We start from the raw sequence: 22,822 nt of genomic DNA, 5'->3' as shown, positions 1-22,822 counted from the left end.
CGTAGGGTTTAAAGGGGGCTATCTTATTAGACAATCTTATTAGATTTTAGGTCCGGGACCCGTTTTGAGAGGCCCAGAATAGTCCAAGTTAAGTTTTTTTTAAATAAAAACTCCCATTTTTTATTGTATCATCTTTTTCCACTAATTAATTTCAACAACTTTTGTCTAAAACATTTTTTTACTTGCCTAATATTTTTTTACATATTTAAAGAAGACTTGGTAACTTTTTCAACATGCTGCTGCAATAGTACCTCAACTTTTTTAAATATTTGTGTAGACATTTCCTTGGAGCTTTCATGTATTTCTATCATTTTGAATTTCGATGTGTACTGTACTTTGACATGAAGTTGTGTTTAATTGTAGTCACGTGATGTATCACTGTAAAGTTTCGACTTCCCTCTATTCATTAAACAAATGCTGTCCTTCCTAGCGTGTATACCACGGTCTTACATACAGGTCTGGAAACTTGTAGGGTGGGGAGTGACTCAGATAGTGAGGCAAAATGGCGAACCTAGGGGTGAGCCAATCAAATTAGGCCGCGGTCCGATGCATGTTCAAAGCGTTATTGGCGTTATTCTATCCTTGTTTATGCCTAATGAATGATAAAGATAGAATGATGCCAATAGCGCTCTTAGTGTGAATCGGACCGCGGTGTTAGGCAGGTCAAAACCATATATATAATCCAAACAGCTGTGCAATCCCGGTAAAAAATTTTTCATATAAAATTATGTATAATTATATATAATTATATAAAATTATATATCAAATATGTCTATATATTATATAATTTTATGTAATTCTATATAATTCTATATAATTACATATATACATAATTTTATATTAAAAATTTTTTTATCGGGAAGATGTAAAAAAGGAATATTTGGAAAGGAGTACATACAAGAAAGTAACAGACGCATTGTGTAAATTGTCATAACTTTTATTATTTAAAATCAAATAACAGACTCACGATGAATTCAATCATAAAGTATCTTAAGAAAAGCCTATGAGAGCCAACATTGGATGTTCACGTGTATAAATAATTTTTTTTATTATAATTTAACAGTCTCCAAGCCCTTCCTGGCTGAGATATTATTTTTCGCAATAATTTCTTTACAGTTTTTTCAGGGATTTGGGGAAGGAAAATCTTGTAGATGCTTTGTTAGCATAAAAAATTATTTATACACGTGAACATCCAGTGTTGACTCTCATAGGCTTTTCTTAAGATACTTAATGATTTTATTGTTTAGTGAGTTTGGCGAGTTTGTTTTTTACAACAAATTGTTTCTGTTTTTTTTTTGTTTTCCTGATAAGTGAATTGACGCATACTTAGTCGTATATAATAATATATAGCGTATGATAAAATTTGGGAAGCATGCTTCATGCACGGAAATGTAAAATTATAATTAGACAAAACTTCGTCCACTATTAAATCAAATACATGCTTCTGATGAGCGTATTTGGCAAAACAAAACTCTACAAACGAGATCAGTTTAAAAAAATGTGTATTGGCGTGAATTAACCGCCCTCGGGATTTCTCGTCGATCAACTTCGATACTGAAGACGAGTTACTTTGTTGGATAGCTTTTCGGCACTCCTCACATGCATTATAACGTCGAAGCACTTGCTTACATAAGTAGCCTGTAATTGTTGTAAAAAGATGTTAAGGAGAAGAACATGCATAGCAACAAAAGCAACCGACAAAGCCGTGATAGTACGTATTTATGAGTTTATCTATGACATGCAATAATAATAGCAAAACTGAGGCGATAATAGCACATTAACATGCATGTTAATAATAACATATAATAATTATATAACATGCTATAATACTAGCAGGTTATTGTGGCTTCGCACCCTCACGTAGCCAGCATGAAGTCTGAGCGTGCCTACGAGTGCTATAGGCAACTATATATTATTGCGTGAGTGTCTGTAAGTATATGCAAGTGTGTACGAGGCATATATCAGCGTTCAGTGGTATTGTAGTTTATTGTGTAGATATGTGCAACTATACTCGATAAAATACGAAAAATAACAAGCCGTAGGACACATAAACAGCTAGAAAGAATATTATTGTTAGTATATCGTTTACAGCATAAAGCAACTAACTTTGAAAACCGTGTTAATACCTCCTATTGAATATGATAATTCATGAAATTATGAATTGATTATGAATGAGTGAAATAAAATCGCGCTTCTGTGTTATCGCATTAAAGAGGTACAACTAGCTACTGATCTCATCGACAAGTAAAGGGTCAAATATCTGACGAGTATGAATATAGAGCACCCAAACCTGTGACATAATAAATTATGCAATCAAGGACTCGAGGTAGGGAATAATCATGGTCTTGGAGCTCATCAATCTCCCAGTCTTCGTACTCGACTAATTCATCTAACTTCAGTTGCAGTTTTTTCGCTATTTCAGAAATTTTTGACTCGGTCCGACCGTAAATTTTCATTAGATCGTCGACCGATACTAAAATTTCCGGAGGCTTCCTATCAGTAACTGTACAATTGCCATAAATTGGAGGCTTGATTACGCTATAGACGGATAACAGTTTGTATAGTTGTAAAAACGTTGAACAGGAAGGATGGTCGTTGCTGCCTGCCGCTTGACGAATAGTGCCGAAAAATTTCTGTAACGTAAAATAATTGCATGAGAAACAATAAGGGGGGACGAGAGCGCAAGTATTAGTTTAAAAAGCATATGGTCACAACCATGCGATATTACCTCTAAGTTATCCTGATTGATTTTTCCGGACAGTACATACTGGAAATTGTGCTTTTCGATCAGGTACCGACAAAGACCCATCGTGGAATGGAGAGACAACCGTAGTCCGTTTGCAGTTTCTGGCGTGAGAAACTCGTCGTTCGTCACGTCCCCCTTTATCTTTGCCCGCTCCCAATTGTCCAACCACTCTAGAGATGTTTGTATAATCTGTAAAATCCATCCATTAGTGTCTGCAGGACGAAATTATTTTTTTCAGATACTTCAGTTTCCTAGGACCGTTATTAGAGTAGTTTACTTTCCCTACAACGTCATGAAGACGTGTACTGGGATCGATGTTTTTTTTTTAGATACTTTAGATTCTCAGGGACGTTGTGAAAACGCGCACTGGGGTTCAAACGTTTTTTTTTCTTTGCACGGTAGTTTGGATTTTTCTAGGGACGTCGTGAAGACGTCTACTAGGGCCTCATACTTTTTAATATATTATATATTAAATATATTAAATATATTAAATATATTAAAAATATAAATATATTAAGTTGCTGCAAGAAACAAATTTCATACCTTGAAATCTTTGGTGTCCGGTGTCAGTCCTTGATTGGGCATTTTGCGGTTGAGAGCATCGAAGAGATCGTTTAAGCGCTTGCAAAATTTTATGGTTTCTTCGCATCCACTAAAACCATCGTATTTCTGCTCAAGATAGAATTTCATCCCATCGGCAACTGAATTACTGAATATCTATACAAAGCAAAAAACAGTTTTATTTAAAGTAATTTGTAAATGGATCGATAGAAATTTTGACATTTACCTGAGTTGCTAGTCGGACACGCATTTTGCTAGTATTATCCAGATCGATATGTCGTCTGTAGATTTTTGGGCACACTCTTGCATTCCCGGGTAGTTTTGTGTCGGTGTCGAACAGCTTTTTGAAATATTGCCATTGGACGTAACCCTCGTTGCTGTTAATCTACAAACAGAATTATACATGTCTTGATATCAGGCAATCGTTAAGCATAAACTTAAGTATTGTCAAATAGTTTTAGGTCCTTGTGTCCTACATTTGTATGTAAAAAAAAATTAAGACTTGATGTGATATATAATACCCGTAGTTTCTGTTTATTGTAAAGACGATTTCGAACATTCTTGATCAGATGCGGTACGTCTGAAAAAACGAACACTCGTCTCTCATTGTCCAATGGATGTGTAAACCATGATTTACAATTGTCTATCGTCCTGTCGATGCCAAGTATTGTGCCCATCTTGGTGTTAGTTCGTGCACCGTCGGCTATAATTCCATGAATGAGAGCACCGGATTGTTCCAAGAGAGATATTGCCTTCACCATCAATTTTGCTAGCTCATCACCCTTAACGGGATTTTTGGAGGCGAAAACTGCAATTGGCTGAGTAAATTTGTCAGCAAGAGGTTGAAAAAGTAACACGAGGCCGTGTGTTGCCTGATCATCTATGTCCGTAGCCCTCGGTCCATCATTTCCAAAATCTGTCAAGCCGGTGTATGTGAGATCCTTTGATGAAACGGCGAGTGATTTCCGTAAACTTATTTCGTCGCAAACTAACAAACCATGGCGCTGCATTGGATCTTTCGATTGGAATTTCAGTTTCAACAACTCGAAGAATTTGTTGTCGAAACCACATTTCGAATCAATCAGAGAGAAGTAATTTCGAACAGTCCTTGTACATGGTAGAGGAAGTATTTGATTTTTTCTTATAAATTCATAATAAGCTGGAGATCGTATGTTCATCAGCATGCACGTCATTATCCAGTCTTTGGTGTATCGTCGTCCTCTCAAATCTTTTTGTTTTGCTGCTGCGACTATTTGCCGCAATGCATTTTTTTGCACTTCTGGTATGTTTAACATTGCACACCGTTCTTCGAGCAAATTATCTTCTATCGCAGTTAATTCGTCTTGTTTCTGTCTTAAATACGCTGAGAGTATTTTCACCCGTCTCGTTCGACGATTTTTTGCTCGTCTCTCACGATTAATCTTCAGCCGCATAGCGTTAAACTTCATCTGATCAACAGGATTTGACAAAACAGCAAATCGTTTGAATTTATCACGTTTTGTGTAACGAGAATTTTTTTGCTGTAACGTCTTCCTGAGTCGCGCACAAAAATTGCAAATTTTTGTATTTCCAATTAACATGCATTTCGTTGATCGGTTCATGTTCATATTATCTTTATATACAAAACTCTGTACAAGATTTATGTTGGCATCTCCCAATCCATCACAAACATGCAGATCATGAAATTCGCTAAAGATGTTCGGCAAAATTCGAGGGTCAGTCAGTTCTTGTGGAAGTTGTGGTACGTCATACTTTATAAGCTTTCCATGGACCGCGTACTTAATTCTTCTCTTATCATCAATCACGATACCTTTACAAATTACAGCAATATCACCGTTATTTGCAGCATTCGAGACAATCTGAGATAACATCAGAAGCTTTTGTTCTGTTGATGATTCAACGATACTCCATGAATTCGGCACAGTCACTGTACAAACATCGTCGCCGATTTGAAAATGTATTTGTGAATTCTTTGTCACAGAAAATGTCAAAAATTGATCATTGCTGCTGATATTTTCTGCTTCTTCTACTGATATTACAGTCTCTTCTTCATTATCGGTGGCTTTAAAGGATGCTGTTCTTGGTTCATGCGATGGATATTCACAGTCAAAAATCGATGGAACCACAGATTCCAGCAAACGGGGACGCTTGTAAGGAATCTGTCAAAAAGATTGTCTCTCGTATATATATATATATATATATATATATATATCTATATATATATACATATTATATACCTTTGTACATTGATATATAATACCTTTGATATATAATTTTATATAATCATACTATAATATAAAACCCGAGTGTTTGTCTGTCTGTCTGTCTGTCCGTCTGTCCGTGAACTACTCATTCGTTAGTGAACCGAATTTTTACTAAAAGTATATGAAATAGGGGTAGAATTTCCCGGGGAGTGCCATGATGTGTATAGTTTTTTGTTATCGATTTTCTGGAAATCGGTTTTTCTAATTTTTCTAATTTTTCGGAAAATAATTGACCGAATCTCAAAGAATTACATATGAAACGGTGGTAGAATTTTCCGGGGAGCGCTATAAAGTGTATAATATTTCGTTACTGATTTTTTTGGAAGCCGATATCAGAAATTTTTCCAATTTTTCGGGAATTAATTGACCGAATTTTAAAGAATTGTATATAAAGTAAGGGTAGAATTTTCCGGGGAGTGCGGGGAGAGGGAAAAAGAAGTAGCAAATACTTTTCGTCGCCGCGAATAAAAGCGCCCACCCGTTGAGTGATTCGGGGATGGTGTAATTTAATCTAGCGTGGAATATTTATAACCATTTTTCGTTACCGATTTTTTGGAAGCCTTTTACGAAATTTTTCCAATTTTTCAGGAAATAAAATTGACCGAATCTCAAAGAATTGTATATAAAGTAGAGGTAGAATTTCCCAGGGATTGTTTATAATTTCCCGGGATAAATTTTATAATTTTTCGTTACCAATCTTTTTGGAAACCGGTTACGAAATTTTTCCAATTCCTCGGGAAATAACAAGTAGTTCGCGGTCGGACGGACAGACATACAGACGTCAGGTACTTATATATGTATATAGATAGGGGTAGAAAGAAATAAAAAATGTAATTGAATTAGAAAAATTGCTAATAGTAAAGGGGTTTCTGATTTCTGTTAAAAAAAAAATGTACGTGATTGCTCCAATTTCCGCAAACTTTGAGATATCAAGCTGAATTTTTTATGGATAATTTTTTTATGGATAATTTTTATAGATAATTTTTTGTTACTGATTTTTTGGAAAACGGTTTGAAAATTATTCAAATTTTGAGAAATAATGAGTGTTAATTGACCGATTTTTTTGAAACCAATGCTAAAATTTTTTTAATTTTTAGAGGATAAGTTAAATTTTTTATTAATGGATCGATTTTCTTGAAACCGGTGCCAAAAAAGTGATGGCAAAAAGATATGTTTTTTCGCCCATTTTTTGGGAACCTTGAATTTCAAACTTTTTTTTATGCCAAATAGTACTATTAGATGAAACATTAATCCCAGTAAAATTTTAAGATGAGTATAGGCACGATTCCGGAGATACAAGGGGGTGAAAATACGGGATATCGAAAATTCGTAAAGGGTAACTTTGTAATTTTTAGAGATATTTTAAATCCGCAACCAAGTGCTGTTTCGGAATCGTTTGTACTCGATTCCGAAACAGCACCCGCTTATGGATTTAAAATATTTCTAAAAATGGCGAAGATAGCTCTTATTTCAATTTTGATAATTCGGTACAATCACCCCCTTAAGGGTACAAACAAAACTGGCGGTGATATAAACGGATACAAACGAAAATCTAGTTGTATGTAATTCTATATAATTAATACATAATTTTATATGAAAACTTATATAGAAATTCTATATAATTATATAGAATTATATAGAATTATATAGGATTATATAGAAATATATAATTCTATATAATTCTATATTTCTATATAGAAATATATAGAAATATATTATATATACATATTGATATATATATAATTTTATATAATTCTATATAATTCTATATAATTATACATAATTTTATATGAAAAATTTTTTACCGGGAACGATGTTGCACAGTTTTTTACCTTATACAAATGCGAAAATGCAATCGACAAAACTGTTTATATAATTCACACTTACATCAATGAGAATTTTTCCATCTGGACTACGCTTCTCTAATTTTCGCACGATGCACGTTGGCTCAAAATGACGCTCACACACGTGTTGCGACGATTTCAATACTGCAATGCCAGGAATTGCAGATTCCCATTTCTTACGCAATTCTTCGTTTTGAGGCACTTTAAAAACGGAACATTTTTCTGTATTGTCCTTAAATTTCTTCCAGCAATTCGGCACAATGCACGCTTTTGGCATTGTATTTACAATTGTTAACAATTTTTTATTATTTACAATTTATGTTAACAATTTTCACTGATTTTGATTTTTGACGCACACACGATTACCACCATTTGAACATGGTCACGGTCGGCTCAGTTTCCCGTCCGTCCGATAGGTTCGCTGCAATACTGGGGTCTACGTGCCTCACTAACAGTGACACCCCCCACCACTTAAAAACACAGGAGTTTCCAGACCTGTATGTAAGACCGTGGTGTATACGAAGTTATTGCAAACTATCAAAATGAAGATGGAAAAAGGGCAAATTCGATTTTCTTATATGAGTTCAAATTGGGTAAAGCTTCGGAAACTGCACGCAATATCAACTAAGGGACCGTCAAAAAATGTATAGTTTAGCGTTGATTTCACAAATTCCATAGCGGAGACGAAAGTTTAGACTTTAGAAGATGAAGAGGGTGGACGGCCTGAAGTTGTTGATAATGATTAATTAAGAGCCATTATCGATGCAGATCCATTGAAAACCACTAGAGAAGTTGCACAGATACTTAACGTAGACCATTCAATGAGCCGAGGTATTCACATTTGAAGTTAAAGATTAAAAACCACAATTATTTTTGTACCAAACTAATACATAGTGAAACTTTTTTTTTTTAGTATGCCTTGTCCTATCCGTGCCATTTAGATTGTAACCGAAACAACATCTTTTGATAAAGTCTTTTTTAAAACGTCTATAAAACGTCTTCTAGATATGCGCGTTGTATCAGTAGGTTATTATTTTTCTTATTATATATTTTAACCCTCCATTGCCCTTGAGGCAAACGCTCATATCAGAGTAAAGTTCACTAAACTTGAGATTAGTTTTCTTTATTATAATTTAATTTTTTTATTATAATCCGAAAAAACAACACCGGACTAATATAGTGATACACGTAGTACAGGCGCGGTACGGCGTTCATATGGGAGCACTAACATTTATTTGCTAAACAAGGGCAATGGAATGTTAATCCAACAAACTGTATGCGCGTTGATCATTATCGACTCAGCATGCAAATCAGATCGATAAGTCAGGCTGCTATAACCTGACAAATTATGCACCTTGCTATATATATCTATAAATATAACTCATAATTAAAATTGAGCCTAATCTTATTATTAATTTCTTAAATTTCAGCTACGCATGGTATATGAAACAAGACTTGGAAAGACTATTAGAAGTGCGTAAACGTGTGAACATTTTACCGCTTGGTAGTGGTGCAATAGCAGGAAATCCTTTTTCAATCAATCGTCAGTTTTTGGCCATAGAACTTGGATTTGACGAAATTACTCAAAATAGTATGCATGCTGTTGGAGATCGAGATTTTGTCGGTATGTTTTACAAATATAATGCTTATTTCAGATAAAAACTAGTAAACATCGGTAGATTAAATAATGTAACAATATCTTGTAGGGGAGAGCGGGACTAGTTGTGACACTTTTTGGAAATTTCATGTATCTTCTAAGTTACTGGTCCCACTGGTCAGATGATGCTATCATTCAAAAGAACAGTTTCTAATCATTTAGATCTTCTACGTTTCTTTTGCTTTGTTCATGTGCAACAGTAGTGTACAAACACTTGAACAAAACGATGCAAGTGTCACAGCTAACCCATCAGTAGGGTAAGTTGTGACACCCGTTGTTTGTTAGCATTGTTGTTTTTCGTCAATAAGTTCGTACTGTGGTTGTGACGCAATTAGTAACAAAGTCAGTAATAATTAGTTAAAAACGTTAAATTCATGATGTTTTTGTTATAAAGATATACAAAATTGATTAAATTAAATAAACAACTTAAATCAAATAAACAATTAATGATATCAAAAAATTATTGAACAGTCATTATTTCAGTAAATATGCATAAAAGGTTACACCTCACCAATTTTATCGCCACTTAAATATATTATAGGGGAGGTCTTTCTGAGTAATTCCACGCAAGAAAAAAGTGGGGGACGGCATTAATTCAGAAGAAATAGCAAATTAAAGTTTCACACAATTTTAATACTTTTGTTAGGTATTATAAAGTCACATTAATTCTGAGAGAAATAATTTGCTGATATGTGCTACCGTCCCTCCCCCGCAAGCAGGGGTGGGTGAGGGTAGACGTCGGTTCGCGTAAAAAATCATGGATATTTTGTCAACAATCGAATTGACCGACTTATTGTTACCGTTAACAAGGTTGAGAAATTCGTGTAATTGCATGGTAAAATCTTCTAATGAATTGTTCAAAATCGATCAATTCGAAAAGAATTTATCGCCGCGCTTAAATCCATTTTAACTTCTACATATTTCATCTTTAACAATATTATTTACAAACTTTCGGTGCACCTATGGGATCACCTTTATCGCCAATAGTCGCTGATGTCGTCATGCAGGATTTAGAAAAAAAAGCATTAAGTTCCATCGACTTGCATCCATTAATATTTCTTAGATACGTGGATGATATAATATTAGCTGCGCCGCGCGATATGATTGAATACATTTTAAGGAGATCCTATAGTGGCAGTCGTTACAGACATTTAGTTAAATGCATTAAACTTTTAATTAGCTTTACGGAATTGCAAAATTCTTTTACAGAATTAAAGTACGCACAAAAATGTAGGGCACTCTGGTTGATTTTATATCAAAAACAAAAAATAATTAAAAATTTGAGCACATAGAGCTGTCACTGACGACAATATTTGGTTAATACAAAAATACTGCAGTTTATATATGTTCCGTAATTTTAATCCGTCGCGATCGCGGATCGATACAGCAAACGCAACGCTATCTCTTAGCCGCCCTCTGAACGAGCTGACTTCGCGCCGCACCCCCGTCACCCCCAGACCGTGAAGTCTCCCCCGACACATTATCGATCCTGTCACGCCTGAATCGCGTGATCCTGACGAAAACCAATTGGCTGACGCAAGTGTCGTGTGCCCGAGGACTCCCGAAACGGGACCGCGAGAGTTCCGGTCTCAGTAGTACAAGATCAGACGTCGACGTTACACGCGGCTGCATATTCGCCGTTGTGCACACGTTAATTACCGCGCGTTTAGTGCGCCCGATAGTATCGCGCAGTCAGTGCGTCAGCTACACGACGTCTCCGTTACACACGGTTGCATACTCGCCGTCGTGCATACGCTACTCATATTCGCGCCATCCGTGCGTCCGCTCATAATCGCGCCGTCAGTGCGCTTACTCATTACCGCGTCATTAGTGCGGCTACTCTTACTGCGCCTCCGCGCGCCCGCTAGATCATCGACAAGGTCTACGGTCGGTGAACAATTCGTGTCTCAGTGCGCGTATCTTATCACGCCACTGTGCGCTCGCTCAGACCATCGCTTCCGTGCGAGCAGTGAACATTCAAGTGCGCGTTACTGGTGCATCTCGTGCACACGCGTATCCGCTAATTGTGAGCGCTATAAGTGCGCCGTCAATCAAACACTTCGAGTGCGCTCATATATCGCCGTAGCAGTTCGCGACCGGCGGACATTCCCGTGTCACGTGCTTCGCAATCGGCGAACCTACCGGCATCACGTATACACCGCGTGTATGTACACAATACATGTGTCTATACCGTAAAGTGACTACCGCGACCGTCTCATGTAAAGGCGCGTTCAATCGTAATCGTCACTTTTAAGACTGTTAATAAATCAGTGCTTAGCACTCCTGTTACCTATAGACAGTGTCCATTATTACACCTTCGCACGCCGTATCCCTGTCGGGGTAAGAACCCGGCGTTTACGCTAATTGGCGCGACCGACTTACAACCGGAAACGCCAACAATATATACAAAATGAGATACGTGCGCCCTCGAGGGAAAACATTTAAGAACAATATAGTGCAATTAAAACTAAGATTAAAATCCTAGAAAAAAATTGTATGTATTTAACTTTTATATGTGCAAAAGCACATGCAAGTTGATAGGATAAGCAGTATTGCGTGTAGCGAGAGATGGCGCAGCAATCGGACAAGGACAGATAACTATAGTTAGACAAAGACAGATATAGATATATAACATAGAAAACAGGATTAGAAATGTTGACATTATCGACATCGAGGAAGTTTGGCCTTCGCTATAGGATCCCCTTAAAGGCTTTTAACGATTACCATGAACGACTGAAATTTATGATCGAGTATGAGAATAACCGTTGTCTAAGCTTTTTAGATCTCTCACTACACGTCGTGGATAACTCTTTACAGATCGATTGGTTCCACAAAGAAACGTTTTCTGGCGGTATTTATGGTTTTTTTCTAACCATCCTATTTGCCACATAATAGGAACTATTTACAGCCTTGTACATAGGGCCGTGTTACTTTCCTATCCTATGTTTCACAAAAAACATCTCGAGTTGATTATTAAAATTGTATTGGACAACGGTTATCCTCTTAAATTGATTCATAATGAAATAAACTTTAGACTTGACAAACTGTTCAATAGTAAACTTAAACATATTACACACTCTGAAACAGTTTATGGGGATAGCGATGAATCGATGAACACCATGAATAAGAAGTTTATTGTTATTCCTTATATTAATAACATTTCGAATAAGGCACCGTTTTTGTTTAACAAAAATGAACATACAGTAGGTTATAGATGTTTAAATAAATCAACAAGATTGTCAAAGTACAGAAAGACAAAAATGCGATTTCTATAAACAATAACGCTATTTATAAGATCTGTTGTAAAGATTGCGATGCATCTTACGTGGGACAGACTAAGAGAAAAGTAAAAACGAGACTTCAAGAGCATACAAATAACATAAAATTAGATTCTTCTAAACACTCTGTTATCACCGAACACATAAAAGATCTAAACCATTCGTTTGATTGGGATAATGTTAAAATTTTAGATACAGAACCTAATTTCCATAAAAGACTTATTTCAGAAATAATTCATATTAAAGAACAAAAGAACGGTATAAATGCAAACAATGATACAGAGTTGTTGCATGGATCGTACTTCGGAATCCTTGACGAGCTTTCTAACTTCTAAACTGATTGTTTATTGTTTATATGACCGACTCATATAATTATCTTAACGGTCTCGTCTTACAATTAGTCGCTCTCGCGCAACCGATATGTACGGGAGTTTGCATCGTCACTTCGAAAGCATTAAATATGAAGAGTTTTAGCTACGTAGATGTTAACGAAATGAAACATTTAAGACGGTTACTTAGGTTTTTGTTACATTAAAACGGTTTTAATTTTAGAAATTTCGCTTAACTGTTGCATTAAATTTGTCTTTCTGTTTTACACACACTGACTTGGTTCATTCCTGTCATCAAACAAAGAATCAATCATGGATTGTAGACAAGATGACCGCAATGTGATTCAGAATTAATGTTTAATGCTTTGCGCACGATGACATTGTGACACCTTTCAACTTTGACTCGCCACTGACGTTATGATAGACGTATCCGCGCCGTTTATGTAATATTAACTTTCAAATGTTTTTTCTTTTCTTTTTTTACCTAATTGGTTGAGGAAGACTCTGTGGAGCTTGAAACGTTCCTTTTTTATACGATATCCTTTTTTTATACGATATGTATTGAGATATTAAACTAATCTTAACTTATGATATCTACGTTTGCTCGTTTTTGGCCTTGTTTTTATTAATTTTATTGTAAACATACGAGACTTAATTTATGCATGGGTATTTTGTCAACGATTGAATTGATTAATTTCGCACAATTCGTTAGAAGATTACACGAATTTCTCAGCCTCGTTAACGGTTGTCACGTTCTGTCTGTTGTTTGTCCGTTTTTTTTTGTCAATGCATTTAAGCAATTTACCAGGGATTTGGACAAGTCGTGTGAAGGTTATTATTATTATTATTATTCGGGACCGAAAAGATATCTGAGTTTATAAGTTTCGTAATGAGGATCACTTTTGTCTATCTGATTATACATAATTAGGATAATCAATGTCGAAGTCGACAGGAATAGGTTTAAATGGAGGTGCGTTTTCTAGTTGTTGCAATTCCTGGAGGAGGGGGAGAGGATCTCGATTAGAAGTAACAGCTTGTTTGATCTGGAACCTAATTTGTTTGATTTGAACTCGTCTACCTCCCTTTTTCGTTATTCAGCCCGCGTTCTCGAAAATGAATTTTAAGCTCGCCACACTCTTCGTCAGCGCTCAAAGCCAATCCGCCACACTCTTCGTCAGCGTAAAGGCCAAATTCACTTTCGGGAATTAATAACGATTGTTGCAATTTCTAAGAATCAACCCCGTAATCGCCACGCCTTTCGGCAGCGAAAGTACCAGTTCGCCACACTCTTCGTCAGCGGCCAGGACAGATCGCCACGCTCTTTGTCAGCGAAAACTACGAGTCGAATCTCAGAAGTGATTGATTAAGAATTTTAATACGAGGTCAGATTCTAGATTTCAAGCTTATTCTCTTTTTCAGACTTATCTTACCTTTATTCTTAAAATCTTAGTACAACTGAGTTGTGCGTGAAGCGCGGTCTTAAGGTATAAGAGTACAGGGATTAAGTCCCAGAATCGAGCGCGAATGCTCGGACTTGAACGTACAGTCGAATGTCGAAAGTGACTGTCTGAAATGGAATAAGAGTTAGAAAAATGATTTAAGTCGAGTAACAGAGTCGGAGTCTAAACTAAGGAACTAACTAAACCGAAGCCAAAAACGATGTGTTTCGAAATTGAAGTACTAGGGCCGAAGCCCCAAAACTGTGTCGCTCCGCGGCGTTTTCCGCCCTTTTTATACCCGAAAATGGCCAGAACCCCCCGCGCGAGATTCTCACCACTTCCTACGCGTTTTAAGGTGGTAGTTTTCTAGAAGCTTCTAGAAGCGTAGTTTAGACCCCATCTGGCCCCCAGCCTTCCAACGGCCGTCCGATAACCGTAGGATAAACTAAACATTTACATTGACCTGAGCGTTCGCTCGGATTTCCGAGCTAACGTGCGTCGTCTAAGCGTTCAAAATTTTCAATGTGTCGTCCGAAATTTTAGTATAAAATTTCCATACGTAACACGGTAATAATAAGTCGGTCAATTCGATTGTTGACAAAATATCTATGACTTTTCATGCGAATCAAGGTCACCCCCACCCACCACTGCTTGCGGGGAAGGGGCGGTTGCACATATCAGCAAATTATTTCTCTTAGAACTAATGTGACTTTATAATACCTAAAAAAAAGTATTAAAATTGTGTGAAACTTTAATTTGCTATTTCTTCTGAATTAATGCCGTCCCCCACTTTTTTCTTGCGTGGAATTACTCAGAAAGACCTCCCCTATAATATATTTAAGTGGTGATAAAATTGGTGAGATGTAACCTTTTATGCATATTTACTGAAATAATGATTGTTCAATAATTTTTCGATATCATTAATTGTTTATTTGATTTAAGTTATTTATTTGATTTAATCAATTTTGTATATCCTTTACCCCGCTCACATATGTACTGTTTACACACATATCAGCAAATTACTTCCCTTAGTACTGAAAAAAATTACATATTATTACAGCATACACAAACTTTAATGTCAAACTCCAATTTCTTGTATCTTCTAAACTAATATCGTCCCCCCACTTTTTTCTTGCGTAGAATTACTCAGAAAGACCTCCCTTACAACATATTTAAGTGGGAATAAAATCGGTGAGGTGTAACCTTTTATGCATATTTACCATTATTTATTAAAAAATGTTATGTATTTTCTGTCTGCATCGCATTTAAATCATTTATGAGATTTAGAGGTGTCACAATAAATCCGCAAGGTTATTGTTTAACATTACGGCTTCTAGGTCCTTAACCTCCCAGCAAACGCAAAATATAACTGCTACGTAATACGGGAGTATTATTATTCGATGGTAACTTGCTGCCACGGGTGGTCAAGTGCGGTCGGGTGGAATTGTCCGGCGGACTTTTCCTGAGCTACTTTGTGCGCTAGGCATGTCGGGCATTCCCGGACGTAGCGGGCGATGTCCCGAAATATGCCGGGCCAATAGTATCTCAGGGCGATTCTCACGATTGTCTTTGCGATTCCGAGATGGCCAGCGGTGGGCACGTCGTGATATTGTTCCAGGATCGCGGCTCGTCGATCTTTTGATATGCGCTCCATTGTCCTCCTTCCGGGGTGTCTTTAAAATCAAGACTGTGTAGCACGTGTTTCCATAAGCGGCAGTGGTTGATTCGGAAATCGGGGACCTCGCACGACGTGGTGTTAGCCACATGCGTGTATACCAGGCGCATTTTGGCTTGGACCAGAGTGCCTCCGGCTGGTGTGATAAAGCGTCGGCCCTTTATTGAGTGCCCCTTTCCCGTATTCAACCTCGAAATCGTATTATTGCAGTTCAAAGAACCTAGGCGGGCTGTCGGGGATTTGAGTTTTTGAAGCCATCTTAATGATTGGTGGTCGGTGATTACCGTAAATCGATACTCTTCGAAGTACCTCCACACGAGCCTGATGCCCCATACGACGGCCAGACACTCCAATTCAGTCGCGCTATAATTCTACTCGGCGTTGTTCAACGTTCGGCTCGCGTACGCGATCACGCGCTCACCGCGCGGAAAATATTGTGTCAGCACGGCCCCCAGACCTGGCCAGTAAAATTGTTGCGTGAAGTCCGGACAGGTGAGTACCGGCGCGGTCGTTAATATGGGGTTTTTAGGGCGTCAAACGCGGTTTGTTCGGCATCCCCCTCCATGTCCAGCGGGCCTGCTTCCGGGTAAGTGCAGTGAACGGCGCTGCGAGGATGGCGAAGCTTTTGATAAACCGATGGTACCAGGACACTACCTTTAAAAACTGGCGGACCTGACGGACGTTCCGCGGGGCGGGCCAGTTACCAACGGCGCTAACTTTCTCGGGATTGATTCGGATCCCGTCCCGGTCAACGATATGGCCGAGATACTTTAATCGGTTGACATAGAAACGGCACTTTTCAGGGTTGATACGGAGGTTCGCTACGTGGAGCCGACGAAAAACCTCACTTAAGATTCGTAAGTGCTCCTCGAATGTTTCGCTAATGATGACGATATCGTCGAAGTAAACAAATACTTGCGGCTCTAGCTCGGGGCCCAGGATTGTATCTAACAAGCGCTGGAACATGGCTGGTGCGGAATGCAATCCAAACGGCATCACTTTGAATTGCATCAGCCTCTCCCGGGGGCGGTAAATGCAGCCACGAGCCGGCTTTCCGGAGCTAACGGCACTTGCCAATAACCGTTTTTAAGCCGATGGTTGTCAGATATTTGACCCTTCCCCCCCGCAGTTTGTCGAGCGTTGCGATGATCTGGAGAAGTGGGTAGGTACACGTTCTTTTCCGTCACGTTATTTACTTTTCGGAAATCGATACAGAACCGAGGTTTGCCATCTTTTTTCCGCACAATGACGACCGACGCGCTCCATGCGCTGTGCGACGCGTTTAATAACGACGTCCTTCATCATCTTGTCGATTTCCTTGTCGATTATCGCCTGCATTGCGAATTTCGGCAATTCAGCCAGAAATTTTCGCAGGCGCTCCTCTTCGGACGTCGTTTCTCTTTCGGGTGCGCGCTCGATGGCGTAGACCTGTGTTTCTGTGCTTGGCGGAGGCGGAGGCGGTATCGTGAAATCCATCTTAGCCCATAGGTCCACACCTATCAACATATCGTAATTGAGAGTGAGCATAATCTGGAAGTGATGCCAAAACATCCGTCCCTGCACGATTAAGGGGATTCGTTATATAGCCCCTGATGGAGGTGCTAGATCAGTCGGCAAGATGCACCTGGCCGCTTGCTGGTTTCACCAGGTAGTTTAGCCATATTTTAATGGCTGTTTGCGCGTTCACGAAGAAGGCTTCGAAGCCGGTATCCAGAAGGGCGAACAGTTATTTATGAAAGTAGGTAAGGTATGGGCGTTCTAACTGAAGTGGTGGTGCCCGAGGTGGGTGAGGGGCGGGGGGTACCGCGGGCGGGGGGGTCGGGCGGGGGGTATACCATTGGGGGCGGGGTGGTATACTGCGGGGGGACCGCGGGGGAGGGAGTACCGCGTTTTTTGCCGCGCCGCGGTCGGAGGGGGAGGGGGGAACCGCGTTTCGGGCGCCGCGGGCGGGGAGGGGAAAGGGGGTACCGCGTTCGCGTTTTCGCCGCGCCGCGGATTGAGGGGACCCGCGTTCGCGTTTTCGCCGCGTCGCACAGTGCGGCCGAAGCCCGCATTATGCGGCCAAAAGTCGAAAAAAAAAGTTTCTAGTTAGGGTTTTTTCATCATTGGGTTGGCTAAAGGGATCCCCTAAGAAACGAAAACCGTTCACAGTAACGTCCCTTTCCCTAAATCCTCTCCTCAAACTCAGTCGGAATGTGGCCTTCGTCGAGCGCTACACTATTGTAGATACAGAGCGGACGGTGGACGACGCTTTCGTTACGAACGTGTGAAAGTTTTTAAAGTAAATAAAATCAAGCGGAACAAAATGGAATCAACATCTGAAGGTTAGTAAAATATGTGAAAAAATTTCTGGGAATTAATTGTTAAATAGAAAATGGTTAGAAATAGAAAACTTGAATTGTTAGATAAAAAAGTATTAGATTGCCGTAAAATGCTGTTTTAAAATTTGTTGGAGGTTATACATAAAAGTATTATCTACTAAATAAAACAAAATTCAGCTGCCTATATCTGCCTATTGAATTTTTATGAATTTTTTTCAAAAATAAAGTAGGATATTCGTTTCAAGAGTTATAATAATAAATGAAAGAAATAAAGCATACAAATCAAAAAATTAAGAGAAAAAGAAAGAAAAAAAGGAGCATCGAAAAAGAAAGACAGAAATATACATGTATAATATAATACAGAAAGCAAAAAGAAGAGATAAAGAGAGAAAGAGAGAGATTTGTTGTTTATTTTTTTTAAGTTACAAATTTTATATGATGTATTAACATATTTCCCATAACTATCATATAACAGTGCTATTTGTTTTTTAGGTTTCAGTACTTCGACTCAAGGTGGCTTTACGAGACTGATATTTTTTAATTTCATAAAAAATATTTTAAAAGATGACATGACAAATATTTATGCAAGAACTGAAAAATTTTTGTCCGAAAAACAAGATTCATCAGAATACTTTTTATCAGATGACGAGAAAGGGACAATATCAGATTTGGTGTTCAAGATGAGAAAAAGATGGATGCAAGTAGCAGAACAGAGGATAATTTTTTTTTTTTAAATTATGATTGGCTGCAGAAATCTGTTGAACTAAAAAAAAAAAAACAGAAAGGAAAGATTCAGAAGAAAATAAATCTGATGAAAAGAAGCCTAATTCAGGTCGGCCACAACTCAGTTTTTCAGAGTCTTCTGCACAAAGTAAACGCAGAAAAATGGAAGATTTACGAGCGACAGTATCGACTGAAGCACTCCTTTATTCAGCAACAAGTAAATTGCGGTCCGAAGGAAAATCTGATTTTGCAAAAGTGGTGCACAATATCTCAGAAGGGAGTCCTACTAAAGCTACAAAGTATAGAAGATCTTTGGACTCCGTAAATAATACTAATCTACCTTTCACAAATGACGAAGCTTTATCATTATTTATAGAACTTGGATTATCACAAAGTAAATATCAGCAGCTACGTAATGCTCATTTGCAGAAAAAATCAAAGATGATTTCATCATATAAAAAGCTAAATAAAGAAAAATTAAAATGTTATCCAGCTTCAGGTCTTTCTATCACTGCAAATGAAGCAGAAGTAAAATTGCAACCTCTATTAGATCACACAATTGAACGTATTATTCTTTATCAAATGGAAGTTATGAAAACTTTATCAGAGAAAAAACTCGAAAATTTAACTTTAATTGGTAAGTGGGGCTGCGATGGTAGTTCAGGGCATAGTGAATATAAGCAAAAGCTCGACGACAACAGTAGTAGTGATGAAAGTGTTTTTTTTACGTCTTATGTCCCATTGCAACTTGTACACGTAGACACTTTGACAAAGGAAACTACTGTAGTCTGGAAAAATCCAAGACCATCATCACCAAGATTTTGTCGGCCCATTAAAATTGAATGTGCAAAAGAATCAGTGGATTTAACAAAAAAAACAACTGATTATGTAGAACAGCAAATAAAGAATTTAAATTCGTTTGAAACTACTATTAACGGAAAAAAAGTATGTGTTAAATATATTTTGACGTTGACAATGATAGATACTAAAGTATGCAATTCATTGTCAGATACAAAATCTGCGATGCGTTGTTATCTATGCAATTGTACATCTAAAAGTTTTAACGATATAGATAAAATGTTAAACCAGGAAATTTGTACAGATCACTTAAAATTCGGCCTATCGTCTTTACATTGTTGGATTCGGTGCTTTGAATTTTTATTACATTTGTCTTACAAATTGGGAATCCTAAAATGGCAGGCTCGTTCAAAAGAAGAAAAAGAATCGGTCGAAAGAAGGAAAAGAATTATACAAGCAGCTTTTAAAACAGAATTGGGCTTGAATGTTGACAAGCCGAAAGCCGGCAGTGGAACTTCTGACGATGGAAACACTGCTCGATGTTTTTTTGAAAAATATCAAAAATCTGCACAAATAACTGGAATTGATCAAGATATTATACATCGGTTTTATATTATATTGCAAGCTATTTCATGTGGTCATGATATTAATGTGGACAATTTTCGGCAGTATGCCGTGGAATTAGCTAAAAAAATCGTAAAATTATTTGATTGGTATTACATGCCTACCTTAGTTCATAAACTTTTAATTCATGGCCCAGAAATAATACAACATTCAGTGTTACCTATCGGTCAAATGTCCGAAGATGCGCAAGAGGCCTGCAATAAATTTTTTGGAATCTATCGCCTGCATTTTGCAAGAAAAAATTATTGTCAAAAAACAATGGAGGATGTTTTTAAAAGATTTTTAGTTGCATCTGATCCGTACATTTCCAGTTGCCGAAAGTTGCCTGTTAAACCGCTCAAATCTTTGTCCACAGAAACTATTTATTTATTATCACCTCCATCTGTAAATATTCAAGAAGAATATGAACAAGAAATGGTTGAAGAAAGTAGCTCGGCCTCTGAGTCAGGTACAGATGTAGAAGCTTACGACTCTTACGACAATGAAAACTTTTTCTTGTAATATAATTTTTTTCAGAGCCATAAATTTTTTTACGTAGCTACGCGTAGGGAATATTTTGTAAACGTAGAATTTAAGTGTATCTTATATAAAGTTTATTTATGCATATTACATTACAGTTCAAAACTCTTAATTTGTATATTACTATGTTTAATTTTAATAAAAATTTTTGTATCGCCATATTGCATTTCGCCATTTTAAATTTTTTCATTTTTGATAAATTCGTAATCACAGACCCTAATAACCACAAAATAATAAGTTTTAGACCAATTGCTAAATTTTTTTCATTTTTGACAAGTTTTTTCGTATAACACGACGCCATATTGGATCCGCCATTTTGAATTTTTTAATTCTGATAACGGATTCGTAATCAGCGACCCCAAAAACCCCCTAATACGAAATTGTAGATCGTTCCCTTAACTTTTCGACTTTTGGCCGCACAATGCGGGCTTCGGCCGCACTGTGCGTCGCGGGGGAGGGGTCCGCGTGCAACGGCCGCGTCGGTCCGCGTGACGTCACACGGCACGCTCCCGCTTGCGTTATCTCCCTCTCGTAGATGTTCTCTCACGCCCCCGTCCCCCGTTCGCGTGCGGTCCCTCTCGTTCGCGCGGTCTCTCTCTCCCTCGCGCGTTCTCGTTCGCGGCCACATTCGCGCGCGTTTTCTCGTTAGCGGCCACGTTCGCGTTCTCGCTCATGATCGCATATCTTTTCTTCGCCAACGATATTTAATCGTTTAGATCTTAATATTTAATTTTTAATATTACATTTAATTAAACGATAAACGAAGACAGCTTAATGACAGGGAACGGTAAATAAAAGGAAAAATAATTTAAATTTTTTAACCATATTATATGCATTTATTTGTCATGTAGCGCATTATACACAATAGTATCTATTTGCACGTGTGCGATGAAATCATCGCGAGACACGTATGTTCTTGAAAACGATATCGCGCCATTGACTTTCGGTGATTTGATCTGTATAACTGCTATCAAGCATCTTTAAAAACAACTTTAAAAACAGCTATCAAACAACTTTAAAAACAGCTATCAAACAACTTTAAAAACAGCTATATCAAACAACTTTAAAAACAGCTATCAAACAACTTTAAAAACAGCTATATCAAACAACTTTAAAAACAGCTATCAAACAACTTTAAAAACAGCTATCAAACAACTAAAACAGCTATTAAACAACTATCAAACAACTAAAAACAGCTGTCAAATAGCTATCAAACAACTAAAAACAGCTCTCAAACAGCTATCAAACAACTAAAAACAGCTATCAAACAACTAAAACATCTTTAAAAACAACTAAAAACAACTATCAAACAGCTAAAAACAGCTATCAAACAACTATCAAACAACTAAAAACAGCTTTTGAACAGCTAAAACAGCTTTTAAACAGCTAAAACATCTATATTATACTACAAACTATGTGGGAAAAGGAAATAAAACATTTTATATATACATATATAGTTTATTTAAAAAAAAAATCATAATTATTTCTGGTGTCGCGACCACCAATTACATATTTTTAATACATTTTGTAATGCGCAATTCTTAACATGTTTTTCACATCGTATAGTATTAGTAACATCTAGATTATTTAAAGATTCGATATCTTCGTAATCGGCATCCAAAGTCTCAATGTTTAGATTTTTTCTAGCTTTATTCTCAAGTAGATCCACCAGCCATTCTCGTTTCTGGCATCCCTTGACGTACACAAGAGTCGACATCTCGCCCTCTCCAAGCACGGCCGATGTAATTAAATGTTTCGCCATGCTATGCGGCACGTTTCCGTTCTCCCATCGTAGTCCATGGTGATTTGCAATCAACCAAGAAGCGCATGACTTGTCGGATTTCATGAGGAGACTCCATGGCATGGGACATGTAAAAATGTAATGCGCCAAAATGGTCCCGTTTCTCAGAACCGCCACCTCCTTTACGACAAATTTCATCCCGACGGTGAATCCTTGCAGATCGACAAACGTTGGTACGATCATGACGAAACGACGGAGCAATCTGTATCTTATCGCGGTACATCAGTGTATCTTATATCGCAA

General features: G+C 37.6%; 3 protein-coding genes across 3 annotated transcripts in view; 2 read left to right on the top strand and 1 right to left on the bottom strand.

Moving 5' to 3' along the window:
- Positions 1 to 2,219: 2,219 nt before the first annotated feature.
- On the bottom strand, positions 2,220 to 7,692 carry LOC139778680 (uncharacterized). The gene is made up of 6 exons (XM_071716748.1): positions 7,459 to 7,692; positions 3,829 to 5,466; positions 3,534 to 3,692; positions 3,290 to 3,463; positions 2,729 to 2,935; positions 2,220 to 2,633 (listed from the first exon to the last, which is right to left on the bottom strand). Exons 1-6 carry the CDS (start codon positions 7,690 to 7,692, stop codon positions 2,253 to 2,255), a joined length of 2,793 nt encoding a protein of 930 aa, XP_071572849.1. The 3' UTR covers positions 2,220 to 2,252.
- Positions 7,693 to 8,821: 1,129 nt separating this feature from the next.
- LOC139778691 (argininosuccinate lyase-like) overlaps positions 8,822 to 22,822 on the top strand; it is a 139,969-nt gene continuing 125,968 nt past the window's right edge. Inside the window, exon 1 of the mRNA XM_071716755.1 lies at positions 8,822 to 9,039. Within this exon, the coding sequence (XP_071572856.1) occupies positions 8,859 to 9,039 (181 nt within the window). The 5' untranslated portion in view covers positions 8,822 to 8,858. The remainder of the gene's footprint in view (positions 9,040 to 22,822) is intronic.
- Positions 19,671 to 21,339, top strand: LOC139778690 (uncharacterized). Its single transcript, XM_071716753.1, has one exon. It carries the CDS (start codon positions 19,813 to 19,815, stop codon positions 20,758 to 20,760), a length of 948 nt encoding a protein of 315 aa, XP_071572854.1. The 5' UTR covers positions 19,671 to 19,812; the 3' UTR covers positions 20,761 to 21,339.

Source organism: Temnothorax nylanderi, unplaced genomic scaffold (genome assembly GCF_030848795.1).
Source record: "Temnothorax nylanderi isolate EJ_2023f unplaced genomic scaffold, tnyl_v1.0 TNYL_tig0192_pilon, whole genome shotgun sequence".
Taxonomy (NCBI): domain Eukaryota; kingdom Metazoa; phylum Arthropoda; class Insecta; order Hymenoptera; family Formicidae; genus Temnothorax; species Temnothorax nylanderi.
This window is presented reverse-complemented; position numbering and strand designations above follow the sequence as displayed.